Source organism: Tachysurus fulvidraco, chromosome 6 (assembly GCF_022655615.1).
Source record: "Tachysurus fulvidraco isolate hzauxx_2018 chromosome 6, HZAU_PFXX_2.0, whole genome shotgun sequence".
NCBI lineage: Eukaryota > Metazoa > Chordata > Actinopteri > Siluriformes > Bagridae > Tachysurus > Tachysurus fulvidraco.
Genome location: NC_062523.1, coordinates 6,935,380 through 6,951,836, shown reverse-complemented (window position 1 = coordinate 6,951,836; position 16,457 = coordinate 6,935,380). Strand labels below are relative to the sequence as shown.

The window sequence follows — 16,457 nt, the reverse complement described above, 5'->3', positions numbered from 1 at the left end:
AGTGTCATTTCACAGCCTCACCTGGACGAGCTCGTTGAGGACGACCGCATCGAAGCCGGACAGATACTGGACGTAGTACCTCTGCATGACGGGGCCGTACTTCCTCACATGGGCTCTCAGCTCCTCCATGTAGAAGATCAGCTCGGCAATGTGCCTGGGATGATGTGTGATAAGCGGCATGACATGAGACACTCTGAAGTTGTGCGGCATTATTGTGTGTAACGTAGAATGATTTAAATTTGTTTTATTTACTGTAAAGAAAGTAAGAAGAAGAACAGGCAGAGAACTGATCTCACATCGACACCATGTTCAGCAAAACGTGTACAATTTTGGGGTAAGCTTGCTTCTCTTTGCTTTTTTGTGCTCGAGCTACAAAGCTAATGCATTTAACTATTAGAGGAATATCGCACCAGCACGAGTGAGTGTGAGATGTTTATTTCCTGTTTGTAAAACTGCTGTATAAAAGCAAGATCAGGTTATAGTACTATTAATCATAGCAGTAATCTAAAGACTATTTATTATTTAACCAAGATAATTAAACCACTTAAGACAACTAAAGCAGACCGTGTGTGTGTGTGTGTGTGTGTGTGTATGTGTGTGTTTGTTACTTGTCAATAAAGTCATCTGTGCTTTTCTTTTGGATGTTATCTGCGTGTCTGAGCAGCCAGATGATCTCATCACGAGCGAAAGAGAGAGCCATGAAGACAAAAAGAGCCTGGAGAAAAAAAAGAAAAGATTGTGTACACGTTGCTGTATGGGCTTGCACTGACTCGTATAGAAAATAAAAAAGAGCAGAGGGTTCAGAGGTCAGTACCTTCGGGCCGAGTAAGCCTGGCTGGTCTGCCAGTACGGTGGCTAGCTCCTTCAGAGCGGAACGCAGGAATTTACGCCTCTCCCTGTGCATCGAGCCTCTGGACAGAGCATAAACATTACAGAGGAGAATGAGACATAAAACAGGCCACGCTGCAGGAAACACCAAGAAGGATCGTAGTTACTGGGGTCTGATGGAGAATGTCGGTGTTTGTTGGGGTCTGATGGAGAACGTCGGTGTTTGTTGGGGTCTGATGGAGAACGTCGGCGTTTGTTGGGGTCTGATGGAGAATGTCGGCGTTTGTTGGGGTCTGATGGAGAATGTCGGCGTTTGTTGGGGTCTGATGGAGAATGTCGGCGTTTGTTGGGGTCTGATGGGGAATGTCGGCGTTTGTTGGGGTCTGATGGGGAATATTAGTGTTTGTTGGGGTCTGATGGGGAATATTAGTGTTTGTTAGGGTCTGATGGGGAATGTTAGTGTTGGTTAGGATCTGATGGGGAATGTTAGTGTTGGTGTGGGTCTGATGGGGAATTTAGATGCTTAGCAATTGAATGAAAGATACACATACGCATGTGACAGCGCTGATTCTTTACATTCACGGATGTCGTTGACACGTTTGTTGTAGCTACAACAGATAAACAGGTTGGAGAGAAGAGAAGAAAACAAAACAACTGCGAATTATTCCACTGATGACTTCTTAACGTTTCAAAGATAAATATGACATAAGGTGTTAGTACACAGGAAACTCCTGGGCAAGACATCAGACTAATGCTGACCCGCGGAGGTTGACGAACAGATCCTCAGCGGCTTTGTGGATGTGGAAGACCTCGTCTCTGAAGAGGCAGAGGCAGGAGCTGCTCTGTAGGGCAAGTTTCCACAAACTGAGGGCGGTGGTGTCGCTGTTTAGAGCCGCGTGGCACAGAATAAACCCAACTACGTGCGAACAGAAAGAAATCTTCAGAAATTTCTCAGACAACTGAACGTGCTTATACAGAGTTGTGCATGATCTGGAGAGGATACAGAAGTTTGCAGTCTGTCCAAAATCACAGGTTTTTTCCCTAAAGACATTTACTTACACACTATCCACTTCTCCATAGCGTCCAACGACAGGTATTCACATGGCATCTGGAAGACAGGAAACGGCTCTCTTAATGACAGGAAACGGACTCCGGCATACAGTCTGACTACTTCACTATCGTATATGTAGTCATTCAGATCAATTTTGAGAGAAATATTAAATATCAACGTGGGGTAAAATGTGTTCACAGCTCATTTTAATAGCAACATTGTCCCATCGCAAGACCATGTGTTCATCACAGCAAAACACTAACGTCATCTGTAATGTATACAATAGAGATAATAATTACGGTAATTAGCTAAAAGTCTAAAACACCACATACAGATGAATAAATTGCGTGTTTATTCCAAAGTGCTCTTTAAATCCTGTTCTGTCGTATTATTATTATTATAATTCGAGTCTTGTATCTGCTGGTGAATGCGCTACCCTTACGAGGTCGTGAATTCTATCAAGGTCTTGTGATTTCTGAATAACGACGCGGTCCTTCGTCTTACCGTGTCGGACTGCGCCGGGTTTAGCATGGTGCTGGGAGCGCTGATGAGACTCAGGAGCTGAGCGTTTCTCCATTGGTCGGCTGAAAGGTTACGGCGTGGGTAAACCATCTGCAGGGAGATCAGTGCATCCGAGAGGGACTGCAGGAAAAGTGGGGTTAGTGACCGCTCAAAATACTCACATTACAAATAGGGACCCGGACATTTGGCAGAATCAGTCGAATCGTTGGTTCGTTAGAGACGGAAAACCTGTAGTACATTTTACGTTTACAGTGTGGCAAATGTTTTTACATTTGAGCCAAAAGTGTGTGTGTGTGTGGGGGGAGCGATCACACCATATTTCTACCATATAAATCGGTAAAATATTTTTTTACGGTTAAAAAGCGTTATTTATACAAATAATTTTGAATTGAACTGAATTGGTATTAAAAGACATTTTGCATTAAACATGTGATGCCTTTCTAAATAGTAAGAAATCCCTGGGTGAGTGAATTAAATGTTACCTTTCCGTGAGGAACAAACTCCTCCATCATCTTCTTCAGAGGATTCTCGTAGTCCACGATCATCTGTCCGAGCCGAGGATACTCTCGATCGCTGTTGAAGGACAAAAACGTCACGCGTGATGTCGGCACAAATATGTCACGCTGTGATGTCATTTGGAAGATAAAGGTTATAATCCCAGCATATACTGGTCATAAAGGTTATAATTCCGGAGATCCCTAAACCACCATCTTAATAAAAAAAAAAAAAAAAGCTTTCAAATGAGTGCTGCTCTCTGAGCTCCAGTCTGACTGCTTCATCACTCCCACTACATCATTCTGTTCGCTAGACCCAAAGTCTACAGACTTTATACTGATGGTATGTTTAGTCTGTGATCTAATGAACCGGTATCAGGATGTATTCATGGATAGAGACATTAAAGCGTACCTCGCTCCGTGTGTCATCTCGTGCGCGTAGTTGTAGAGGCCGATGATTGCTTTGCGCTCTTCGATACGAGACAGCAGCAACATCAGTGTAGTGTACGTCACGACGAGGTCGAGGTAGTTCCTCGTGAGGTCAAAATTTACAGTCTGGGGGAAAGAAATTGGTTTTTTACTTCCCATATTCGATATGTTGACGTATACAGCTAACCCTGCATATCATTACCTGCACTTATTCTAATTCAGGATCATTTCTACAGTAACTAACCGACACAGGGACTTTTAAAGGAGGAGTCTCCAGTGTCGGTGCTTTCTGAGGCAAGGCTGAAACATACATTGTGAAAGTCTTCCCAACTTTGTGCTTTCTACCCATCCCGAGGCATCCAGGAATGATACCAGCCCTGATCGTCTTCCGTGCGATGAAGATTTTGGACCACTGAGATGAGGCCGACCCAGCAAACCCTGAGGCGTCCAGAGATCTACCAGCTACACTTAGATTCTGCTATACTAAAAAGATGTGAACTCCATGTGATCTTTTGCATCTATACGACATTTGTTAGACTGTATATTTATAATCACACCCTCCGGTGTCACCCATATGAGGATGGGGTTCTCCTTGAGCCTGGTTCCTCTCAAGGTTTCTTCCTTACCATCTAAGGGAGTTTTTCCTTGCCACTGCTGCCTGAGTCACCTCAGACTTGCTCATTGGGGATAAATACATACACATTGTGAACTAAATCTATCTAATAGCATAATAATCTTGAATTTTGTATTCTATTAATCTTTCTATTATTCTTATAATAACCCTTCATTCTATGTTTATGTTCTGTAAAGCTGCTTTGAGACAATGTCCAAAGTAAAAAGTGCTATAACAAAAACTTGAATTGAATATTATCTTAGTAACAAAAGATTTTGTTAAGATTTTGATAAGAACTGCTTATGAAAAGAAAGAGGAAAAATAAGAAAGGCCGGCGACAATACGACTGTACGAGTCTGTCCGGGATTTTGCAAATGCAAATTCCACCAAAAACGGGCTATTCGTAGCTAAATCATTAACTTTACCAATGAATGCATGAAATCTACATATTATTCCTTTATAAATAAAAAAAATTGTAATCACAATTTTGCTAAATCAGTTCACTATAGTTTGAAAAGGAATAAAATCAATTTCAAGGCATGAGTTTCTAGGAGCTTCTTCGAAGTTGCAACAGTAACTCGGCTTTGCGTCATGTAACCACGTGTAATCGTCCCGCTTGTTTACGGCGGCCGCGCCACGCTCCGGAAATGATCGCTTCTCCGCGACAACAAAAAACGTGGATGACATGAACCCGACCTGTACCCCCCCCCCCCCCCCCGACTTACAATATCAAAGAAAACTTGGCAAGCGTCGATAGTGTTCAGCAGTTCACACACGTGGTCCTGCAGGAGAAAAAAAAAATGCATGTAAATGTGGTGTGTTAGTTAACACCCAGTTTAGAGAGCTAAGCCAGAACATGCCCAGAGAAAAAAAAACAAGAGGGGGGGGGGGATTCTGAGAGAGTTTGAGTCGCCTACCTTAAATTCCATAACATCCACAAATGTGAAGTAATATAAAGCGAGATTCTTTAGTATTTCTGACTTTTCTTTTTGGAGCTGTGCAAGCTGTTGCTGTAATAATAAAGAAAAAAGAGGAACACAATGTTGATGGGGGGGTAAAAAGGCATATTTTTATAAAGTAATGCAATCAGAACAACTCGATCGACTGGTCGGCAGGGTTTTATATACATCTCCGTCGGACAAAAGCTACTAGATTATTCTAATTATAATAAATCATCATCATCGTTAAAGCAGATTTGGTGAATCACGGTTCACAATATTATCACGATATTTCCTCTGAGCAAGTCTTTTTAATCTCGTATCCAAATCCAAGAGTATTTGATTCTTTCCTGAAAGGAATTCAATCAAATTCCAAACCAGTAAAATTGATTTATTTGTTTTAATGAAGCTCTTTAAACTTCAGGCAAAGAATGTTTTGTCGTTATCTTTTAATACACGTTGTACATAGTGTCTAAGAAGTCTTAAACTTCTATACTACTATTTATTATTGAGCAGTTGAGTAAAACGTCTGAGAGGATTTAAATAAATCGTAAAAATGTTGCGTAGCGGTTTCGAAAGCCGAACGGTGTGTTGACTGAACCCTGCGTCGAGTCTGAACGCGCCGTAAACTGTAAGCTAGCTTAAAACCCAGCTTCCTTCCAGTTACCAGTGACTTTACAGCAAGTGTGCATTGCAAAATACCAAAAGAAAACCCAAAGGCCTTACGAAAAGGAGGAGATATTGTGTAAGTGATACCACAGCATTGGTGAAATCTTTAACCTGATTGGTCAGAAGACGGGTGAAGGATGTCCTATAAAAGCAGCTCGGACGGTTCGGATAGTTCTGGCTGTAATCCAAATGGCAGGGTGGTTTATTTTAATGCTCTCTCTTTAATACGTAATTGTTACTATAGAAACTACTCGTTCACATGGAAGTATTTAGTAAATAATAAAGATTTCTGACAAAGAAAAGGTGAAAGGAGTTTGTGCTTTCTGATTTCTTTGTATTAATTAAAAAAAAATTAAATAATCAGAAAAAAGGGAATTAGCTTAGGAAATAACTTGGGTTGACGTTTCATTAAAAAGCATCAATGAGTTAGAAAATGTGACAATGCTGTGGTGTAAAAGCAATAAAACACTTCAGGATAATCTGGTACAGCACAATAACCAACACAGGGTCAGCAACCGGGTGATCCGATTGTTGGTTTGTTTCCTGTAGCGACATGCCTCAGAAGCGTTTTACTTCTTACTTAGCGAAACTGAACATTTAATTACAGTGAGGATAAAGTTACAATCAATTGTTATCCTCTTGTTATAACCATATTACCCCCCCCCCCTCTCATGCAATGCAAATCTGCTCCAAAGTCGAGTTAGTAACAGCGTTACAGTTCTCTTAAGATAGCAGTAATTATCACAAGCTTGTGATGGCCAAGTAACCCTCCATATGCCATAACCACTAATGTATAATAAATACTAGTAAACACTTCACTACTAACCAGTACACTGTTTACTAGTATTTCACAAACATCACCCGTCTCAACGTTTCTCCTACAGATACATTAAAATGCCGTACGACATTTTAATCGCGGTGTTAAACAGCCCTGTGTGTGAGGAGCAAAAACAGCAAGGATGGAGGGAACGCCACAAAACGTAGCAAATCATCTGGAAGTAGGTGAATCTACTACTAATAATAATAAAAGAAAAAATAAATAAATAAATAGATAGATAGATAAGTTGCTATTTCAAGTGTAAATAAGAGGGGACCTGAATAAAATTGATCTTTGTAATAAAAAAAAGAGAAAAAATAAAAATAGTAATAATTACATAAAGAAAACGTAAAATTGATGTGAAAGTATTTAAAAAAAATCATAAGAATTCATCAAATAAAATAGTGCAATTCATACATTAAATTCTAAAAAGAATTTCTAAACTTATCAATAAAGACAATTAAAAGAAACGATTGTAATGGAAAATGACCGTTTAATTCTATATCATGTAAATGGCTAAATAATGACTGATAAAAATGGTATTATTTATAGAAAACAAATTACTAAGTGTATTTAAATTAGTACCAAATGGAAACATAATTACCGTTAAATGATAATTATAACAAATAGCTGTTAAATGATTGGTAATTGAAATGACTTAGATTTAGTACATTTAAATTGTTTAATAAGATACAAATTAATAACATGTATTAAAGTAATTTTTTTGAATGACTTCAATTTTGTTTTATAACCAAACTCCCACCATCCTTGTTATTCACCATGAATTGCATTGTGTGCGCATGTGTGGGTGTGTGTCTGCGTGTGTGTCTGCGTGTGTGTGTGTGTACACAAACCCTAAACTGTATGTTGGCTTTGAGATAATGGACAAAAGCTTTACAGCAAGCACGGACGCATGCGGTTACAAAACCAAGGAACCTCAGAAGGACACAGGAAATTAAGAACACAAATCTTATACATGTTGCTCACAGAGGACGGTGCTGGTGTGGTTCTCCAGAAAACATTATTAATTTTTGATTTATTATTATCTCTATTATTATTATTATTTCTTTTTTATTTTTAAAAAAGAGGATTAAAAGTTAAAAGTTCTGGTCAAATCGAGTGCTCTCGCTGCACATGGTTAATAAAGTTTTTGTGATATTTGCGGTCTTTTTAATAACCGCCTGCAAGACGACAGGTAAAGGTTCGGACGGGTTTCGGCTTGGCTGTTCCCTGAATCGTGATCTTGTTACTGATTCTTGCTCCTCCTGCAAAACCCTCGCTTATTTTTAACTCCTGTAAACAATTGGAGTTGCTCGAGTAGTTGCCATGGCAACTAAATGACCGTTTCCCCCCAGATCCTGGAGTCTCCGGCTGCTCGGTTCCGAACCGGCAGATTGCAGAGCAGAAATCGTCCTGTTCTCTGTAGAGAGCACTTATACGCCCGTCCTCGAGCGGCTCCAAACGTTCTCCATCAGGAAAAACAGCAGGGACTTTATATGTATGAGGACAGGTTTCTACACACAGGAAGATTCTGGCAGGGGCTACCCATGTTAAATTCATAACCATCACACCGACCAAAAACAGCGCAGCCTCCTGCTATAGTTTGCAACCGGGAATGATGATGCATCTAACTCTGGGGTCTGTATTAATCTGACCTCATGTGAAGTCTCTTCTTAAGTTGTTACTAAAGACAAGACTGTGTCTCTTCTCATTGTGTATTTAACAAAAAAAAAAATACATACAGGGGTTGGACAATGAAATGGAGATACTATATTGTTGTAGGTTTCACAGCTGTGTGTGTTTGTGTGGTTGATTTAGCAGAGTGATTGCAAAGCAGTACTAATATATGCAGTAATGCACTCCGCAAAACATAAGAGGGAAAAACACAACACCACAGTTGCTCAACTCACTGCAGATTTAAATGACTGCCTCAGCTCTCGTGTTTCCACCGAAGCTGTTGGTCTGAAGCTCCGCAGGGTTAATAATCATGGTCAGGCTGCTACTATTAAACCTTTGGGTCACTCGTACTGTACCAACATGCGTTGTTCACTAATGAGTCCGTGTTCACTGTCTCCCCATCCTAGAGCTATGTCTCAAAGAAGCTTACCAAAAGGACTGTGTGCCCAGAGTGAAGCATTGGAGTAGATCAGCGATAGTCTGGGCTGCAAGATCATGGTCAAGATCAAGGGCCGCCGAATCTCTAGTCCCACTACTAGTCAACGCCAAGGGCTGCTGCATCGTTCTGGAGGACCGGGTAAACCAATAGTTCAAACACTGGCCCCTGAAGGTGGTGCTTTGTATCAGGATGACACACAGGAAGACTGGTAACAGTGTGGTGCGTGGAACATGAAGCCGAACATCTCCTAAAAGACCTGCAGAGTTTTTCTCCGAAGTTTTTTGTTGGATTTTTCTCCACCGGCATCACGTAATGCAAAAGAAATGTATTAATTACCGTGTTACGGTTTCATTACCCAAACCTTTGTATACACGCATAATCTGATGTTCCCACTTCTGACATCGGATACTTTCATTTGGAGCAGTGGACGCTCAAGTGGTTAAGGCTCTGGGTTGTTGATCAGAGGATCAGGGTTCAAGCCCCAGCACTGCCAAGTTGCCACCTTTGAACAAAGTCCTTAACCCTCTCTGCTCCAGTGGTGTTGTATCATAGCTGCCCCTGTGCTCTGACATCAACCTCCAAAGTTAGGATATGTGAAGAAAGAATTTCACTGTGCTTTAACGTCTATGTGACAACGTCTATTTTATTGATCTGCTTATTTAATATTTATTTATCGAAGGAAGTCTCCGGTGTCAGAGATGAAGCTGTAACTGTGTGTTTTTCTGCCATTATAGATGCTGCATTTTGTTGTCTTCGTCGTAGCGAGCTGCATTTTATTGTCTTATCTTCAAGAAAGTTTTTTTTTCGAAAAAAAAAAAAAGGTAGAACTTTTCAATTCGTTAAGCAATTAAAAACAAAATATATCACTGTTCTGGTATAATTTAAGGAATTAAGAAAATTTAGAAGGAACACAAACACGTAGTTAATTTTTTACTCGGAAAATCCCGACACCGATTGTTCTGAGGTTCCTTTAGTCTGGTAAGTAATAAGACTCGATACATGTGTGAGTACGACAAAAAGTCTACATAGACTACACAGAAATATGTGTGAGCTCTAAAACAAATCAACAGGCTCCAGACTTACCAAAAGAACAATCCAGAAAACAGCCGTGTTAAGCATGCACACAAATGCACAAAGAGACACACAAAAAGAAAAAGAGACAGATATATATAAATAAACAACACAAAGACAAACTCAACAACAACAACAACAACAGGTAAACATGACATGGCTCGACGTTGGTTTGTAAAGAAGTTAAAACATCTTGGACATTAAATGAGCGGAGAGAGAGAGAGAGAGAGAGAGAGAGAGAGAGAGAAGCTACGAGAGCGGCATCTGAAAAAAAAATACAACGCTTTTTTGTTTTAAAAATAAAACAATGACTGGTTATTAGAGAAACAAAAAAGAAACACACACATACACACAAAACAGTGTAAATACACAGAGCATCGAAAAACACAAAAAGGAGCCCACAAACGTCCATTCTAATTAGAATAAATGATGATGGAACGATAACTCGGACTGTATTGTTGTGTGTCGAAGCCGTTAGTGGAGTATAATTAATCGTGACTGGTGCTCACGCTGACTGACACGCTGACGGACGATGGCGAAACGCCACCTTTCTAATGGAATGTGAACTGATAGAATTATGTGCTTGTGTGTTACACCCACATTCCTTCACGCGCACTCAGGCACACTCAGGCACACACACACACACACACACACGCGCACACCTGTGGCGGGCCAGCAGGCCTCGCTGATCAGCAGTAGTAGGTTCTGTCCTATAACTAACATGACATCTAAATTTTTTAGTCTGAGAATTGTATCGTTATAATGATTGGGGGGGGGGGGGGTCGTGGCCTGAAGGTTAGAGAGTCTGACTCCTAACACGAAGGTTGTGGGTTCGAGTCTTGGGCCAGCCACGACTGAGGTGCCCTTGAGCAAGACACCAAACCCCCCCCCCCGAATGCTCCCTGGGCACCGCAGCATAAATGGCTGCCCACTGCCCCGGGTGTGTGTTCACGGTGCGTGTGTGTGTGTGTTCACTGCTGTGTGTGCACACTTTGGATGGGTTAAACGCAGAGAACGAATTCTGAGTATGGGTCACCGTACTTAGCACGTCACGACTTGTTTAACAGTCATTATAGAGATTAGTGGTTGAAATCGGATTCGGCAGAAGACGAAGCTTTAAACTAATCATGCTTTAGTCAAAGAGAGCAGAGATGGCCGGGTTCTCTAGGTGTCTCTGTGGGGTATAAAAGTATTAGAATAATAAAGGCAGCAGCAATCATGAGAATATTAATAAAATAAAGGTTTGAATTAAATATTTTTATGTTATGTAACTAAAGGCTGGCGAGCGAGGCTAAAAAACGAAGTGTGAGTCTCACCGCTCGTGGTTAGAATACGTGTGTGTATGTGTGCGCATTTTTAATTAGTGTTTAATAATGAACACACTTTCTGCTACAACTCTGAACCTGTAGGATCGATGACATATTTAAAGGTCATATATTCTTGGTGAATGAGCTCAATTATTTTTTCTACAGTTCATTGGAATCTAAAAGCTTTTTTTTTTTTTTTTTTTACTATAGACACGAGCAATAAAAGGTTTGACTCCGGGACCCGGATCTCGGCGATAAACAGGAGTCACTGGCTTGAAGGAAAGAAACTGCATGCTTTGAGTATGTGCTAAAACACAGTAAAAAGATTCAGTTATTACGCACCATATAAATAATTATGCCATGCCTGAGTGCTACGTAACTAAATTCTTAGCGGTGCCCGAATTTTGCGGCTATACGTATTAGCCGATTTTAAAAGGAGAGATACGGATTGAGTTGATGCGTGACGACGTTGAATAGACAGTGTATACAGACAATCATATATTCATCGTGAGGATTTTTATGCTGAAGACTTTCATTCATCAGTATGGACTGAAAAACAAATACATTTTATTGTAAAAAAAAACACAACATCCAACGAGCAAAGCACGAGAAGCTCCACCTGCAAAAATAACCTGCCAGTGCGTGATATTAACACAATTCTCACAACACAAGGTCACAACTGTTACGAGCAACAGCACATAAACAGACAAGGGAAAGTGTGTGTCCATTTAGCGCTCTGGGACTTACGTTATTGTTTCGTGTTTCCACGGCTGGGAACTTTCTCACAATGAACTTGACAGCAGACTCGAGGTTTTTGTCGATTAGGTACGAGGGCTTGGCTTTGGGATCGCCGCATGCCTGGAAAGAAAGACAGAAGAGAGAGGAATATTTAAGCCACTAGTGCTTCACATGGATTCCTGTGAAAATATATGACTGTGGGGGTTTAGTGATCATATACACAACAAGCAGAACGGTTAGACACAAGTGAGAGGACAAAAATGCACAGAGAGTGCAGGGATTTAGCCACAGTGATGTAACGGGGGAGAGAGAGAGAGACAGAGACAGAGTAGTATGACAGCAAACTTAGATATACAAAAAAGGAGAGGAAGACAGAGACCCAAGCAAGAGACAAAGGAACTGGCAGTGATTAGCATATTATATATTACAAAGAAGGTTTTGTACGGGTCGCAGGGAGAGGGAGGGGCGCAGGTGGCAAGGGGGAAGGCCGGGCGCAGGTGGCAGGGGGGGGGGGGGGGGCGCAGGTGGCAAGGGGGAGGGCCGGGCGAAGGTCTACAAGATAGTTGGGTACAGGTCAGGTATAGATTGTCGGGCACAGGTTACAAAGAAGTTTGGTCGCAGGTCTGGTACACGTTACAGAGACGGTCGGGTACTGGTCAAAGTAAGGGCTGTGTACACGTTACAGAGACGGTCGGGTACTGGTCAAAGTAAGGGCTGTGTACACGTTACAGAGACGGTCAGGTACTGGTCAAAGTAAGGGCTGTGTACACGTTACAGAGACGGTCAGGTACTGGTCAAAGTAAGGGCTGTGTACACGTTACAGAGACGGTCAGGTACTGGTCAAAGTAAGGGCTGTGTACACGTCAAAGAGACGGTCAGGTACTGGTCATAGTAAGGGCTGTGAACACGTCACAGAGACGGTCGGGTACTGGTCAAAGTAAGGGCTGTGTACACGTTACAGAGACGGTCAGGTACTGGTCAAAGTAAGGGCTGTGTACAGGTTACAGAGACGGTCGGGTACTGGTCAAAGTAAGGGCTGTGTACACGTTACAGAGACGGTCAGGTACTGGTCAAAGTAAGGGCTGTGTACACGTCACAGAGACGGTCGGGTACTGGTCAAAGTAAGGGCTGTGTACACGTTACAGAGACGGTCGGGTACTGGTCAAAGTAAGGGCTGTGTACACGTTACAGAGACGGTCAGGTACTGGTCAAAGTAAGGGCTGTGTACACGTCACAGAGACGGTCGGGTACTGGTCAAAGTAAGGGCTGTGTACACGTTACAGAGACGGTCGGGTACTGGTCAAAGTAAGGGCTGTGTACACGTTACAGAGACGGTCGGGTACTGGTCAAAGTAAGGGCTGTGTACACGTTACAGAGACGGTCGGGTACTGGTCAAATTAAGGGCTGTGTACACGTTACAGAGACGGTCGGGTACTGGTCAAATTAAGGGCTGTGTACACGTTACAGAGACGGTCGGGTACTGGTCAAAGTAAGGGTTGTGTACACGTCACAGAGACGGTCGGGTACTGGTCAAAGTAAGGGCTGTGTACACGTCACAGAGACGGTCGGGTACTGGTCAAAGTAAGGGCTGTGTACACGTCACAGAGACGGTCGGGTACTGGTCAAAGTAAGGGCTGTGTACACGTTACAGAGACGGTCGGGTAATGGTCAAAGTAAGGGCTGTATACACGTTACAGAGACGGTCGGGTACTGGTCAAAGTAAGGGTTGTGTACACGTCACAGAGACGGTCGGGTACTGGTCAAAGTAAGGGTTGTGTACACGTCACAGAGACGGTCGGGTGCAGGTTAGAGTACGAGTGAGAATTAGATAACAGAGCAAGTCGGGGAGGGTGGGTTACAGGCAGAGTCAGGAAAATAACAATGATAGTTTACAAACAGAGTCGGTGGCCAATTACAGAGTCGAGGACAGACTACATAGAAAAATGAGAATAGATAAAAGGGGACAGACGAAAACCTTATTAAAGGAAGTAGGGCACAGATTGGAAGAGTCAAAAATGAAAGAACCACAAGTAATTTTATGGAGCCAAAAGTAAGATTTAAGACAGATTAGAAATATAAGAGAGAAATGAGAAATATGATGCAGTAAAAAAACAACAAAAAATTGAAATGTTAAGAAAAAATTAAACAGCTGATTAGAAAATTAATAGACAGATCAGATTAGAGAGATAAAGAACAAATTAGAAAGTTTAATAGAGTACAGATTAGCACAGTAACAAACATACTGAAGAGTTAAAGGATGATTTTAAGGTTTAAGCGGGATTAGAAAATGCATTCGGATTAGAAAGCCAGATTAGAGAAGAACAGATTAGAAAATTAAGAGACAGCTCAGAGAATGTTAAAGGACAGTTTAGAGGGTCTTGGAGAACAGTGCTAAGCGTCATTAGAGCCTGAGATACAGAAAGAGTAAAGCGAAGATAAGACTTCCGAGTGAGAGTCAGACAGACAGATAGAAAGATGGAGTGACAATTAAAAGTCAGGGGAAAAATGGAAAAAAGAAGCAAGGTGTGTTTTGGAGGATGCAACTAAGTAATGAGTAGATCTGTGTGTGTGTGTGTATGAGAGAGAGAGAGAGAGAGAGAGAGAGAGAGAGAGAGAGAGAAGGAGGGAGAGAGAGAGGGAGTGAGAAAGAATGGTGTGTGTGAGTGAGAGAGAGAGAGAGAGAGAGAGAGAGAGAGAGAGAGAGAGGGAGGGAGGGAGAGAGGGAGGGAGGGAGGGAGGGGGAGGGAGAGAGAGGGCAAGGGAGGGAGTGAGAAAGAGTGGTGTGTGAGAGAGAGAGAGAGAGAGAGAGAGGGAGGGAGGGTGGCAGGGAGGGAGGGTGAGAGAGAGACTCTACAAGTTATGGTCACATGATCAGCACGACTGCACATGCACCTGCCAGCAAGACGCATTTGCACAGACCAGCAGTACGCCCCCGAGACCAGACACACCACAGGCTGAGTTCGCATGCAGCTACTCGCCCTCAGTCCCCACCGAGCTGCACACTCGACTGAACAAAGCGCTGAGACTAATTACCCTCCTGGTCCATCAACCATTTCATCATACTTTCCTCGATCTTAACACTGGCAATGACTGAACCCCTGGAACCGGCCACGTCCTAGTCTTTAGTCAGAAGCTGTGGGCTGTTAGACTGATGCAGATTAAAGCCAAAACCATTTAGATGCACTGGCAAATAAACAAAGATTGATAAATAAGAAATAAAGCCATGCACTGTCATGTCGTTAGAGAGTTTGCATAATGAACCCCCCCCCCCCCAAAAAACCTCCTCAAGCATGTGCTGATATTACATTTCCATATCATGATAACTTTGAACATTTTTGCAAATTCTAATAAACAGGTTTCAAAACAAGCCACATCTTATTTTTAACCAGCTGCTTGAAGTCACTTTCTTACGATATCTAGGATACCTCAGAACCGTGACATACTGTGACATCATCACAATAATGATTATAATAACTGTCACACCAGTGAACACTACAGAAAATAGCCATGATTTATAGTAATATTGCATATTATTGAATATTAGTAATGACTGTAAGAACATCATACTGACATACCATCTGAATGACATCATAAGGTATGATATAATAGCATCCTAATGACAATGTCTTAATGACATAGCATCTTCAGAACTTGTATTAAATGACATAACAGCATCCTAATGACATAACGTCTTTGTGACATTACAGCAGCCTAATGACATAACGTCTACATGACATAACTGCAGCCTAATGACATACCGTCTTCATGACACAACAGCAGCCTAATGACATAACGTCTACATGATATAACTGCAGCCTAAAGACATACCGTCTTCATGACACAACAGCAGCCTAACGACATAACGTCTACATGACATAACTGCAGCCTAATGACATAACGTCTTCATGATATAACAGCTGCCTTATGACATAACGCCAATGACATAAAAGCATCCTAAAAAACCTTCTTTCTGCTTTTCCCATTAGGGGTCTCCACAGCGAATCTAGCAGCATCCTAATGACATAACATCTTAATGACATCTTCATAACATGTCTTGATATGTCGTTTTAACGGCATAACACTGCAGCATCATGACGTATCTTACTGACATAAATCATCTAAACGGCTTAACGATGATATGACGTCATTGTAATGACGTTATTGGCCTGACACCAAAAGGTCAGATATCTCCTCATATTTCACTCACTAGCCAGACTAATATTTTGCTGCCACTTTGTCCACCATGCATTTTTTTATTTATTTTTTTATTTATTTATTTATTTCCATTTATGTGCTCCAACTTGCACCCTGATTGGTTGAGCGGTTCAGAGGTTGAAATCGACTTGATGTTCATCAGCACATGCCTGGAAAAGACAGCGTAAAAAACATTTTGATGCCATGGGAAGAATTGGCAACATAAAAGTAACACATGAATGAAAGATGCGTAAAAATGATGATTATGCAACAAACAAAAACAAAAAAAGCCGTCTGTGTGTAGTGCGGTTTGGGAACAAGAGAGCCGGTGTGTGTGTGTGTGTGTGTGTGTGTGTGTGTGTCAGTGTTGCATATGGAACGAGAAAGAGAGAGATAGAGAGAGGAAGAGGAAGAGAAGAAGAGAGAGATCATGGGACATGAGGCTGGAAAGCAAGGGGTAGGAAGACGGAACGGAGAGAGCGAGGGAGGTAGGGAGCGAGGGAACGAGATTGTAGAGGGGGGGAGGAAGGTGGAAAAGCTGTGCAAACCTTCCAAACTTGTCCTTGCTGGGGGGGGAAGCAGTGTAACAGAAAACAGAGAGAATTACACAATAAAACACAGAAACGTTTCCAAATTTCTCTACCATGCATATCTGTGGATCCAATTTCGG

At 41.8% G+C, this 16,457-nt stretch overlaps 1 protein-coding gene across 4 annotated transcripts in view; it reads right to left on the bottom strand.

The window, feature by feature from the left end:
* The window catches only part of nckap1 (NCK-associated protein 1), a 52,101-nt gene that overhangs the window by 26,733 nt on the left and 8,911 nt on the right, over positions 1-16,457 (bottom strand). The window contains exons 2-14 of one of the 4 annotated variants that reach the window (XM_027162553.2): positions 16,336-16,353; positions 11,603-11,713; positions 4,855-4,947; positions 4,663-4,719; positions 3,308-3,450; positions 2,884-2,974; positions 2,384-2,521; positions 1,888-1,936; positions 1,588-1,744; positions 1,380-1,436; positions 815-911; positions 609-715; positions 22-154 (exon numbers count right to left, since the gene is read on the bottom strand). In XM_027162553.2, the coding sequence (XP_027018354.1) occupies positions 22-154; positions 609-715; positions 815-911; positions 1,380-1,436; positions 1,588-1,744; positions 1,888-1,936; positions 2,384-2,521; positions 2,884-2,974; positions 3,308-3,450; positions 4,663-4,719; positions 4,855-4,947; positions 11,603-11,713; positions 16,336-16,353 (1,251 nt within the window). The remainder of the gene's footprint in view (positions 1-21; positions 155-608; positions 716-814; positions 912-1,379; positions 1,437-1,587; positions 1,745-1,887; positions 1,937-2,383; positions 2,522-2,883; positions 2,975-3,307; positions 3,451-4,662; positions 4,720-4,854; positions 4,948-11,602; positions 11,714-16,335; positions 16,354-16,457) is intronic. The other 3 variants (XM_027162554.2, XM_027162555.2, XM_027162556.2) reach the window with 3 other exon arrangements.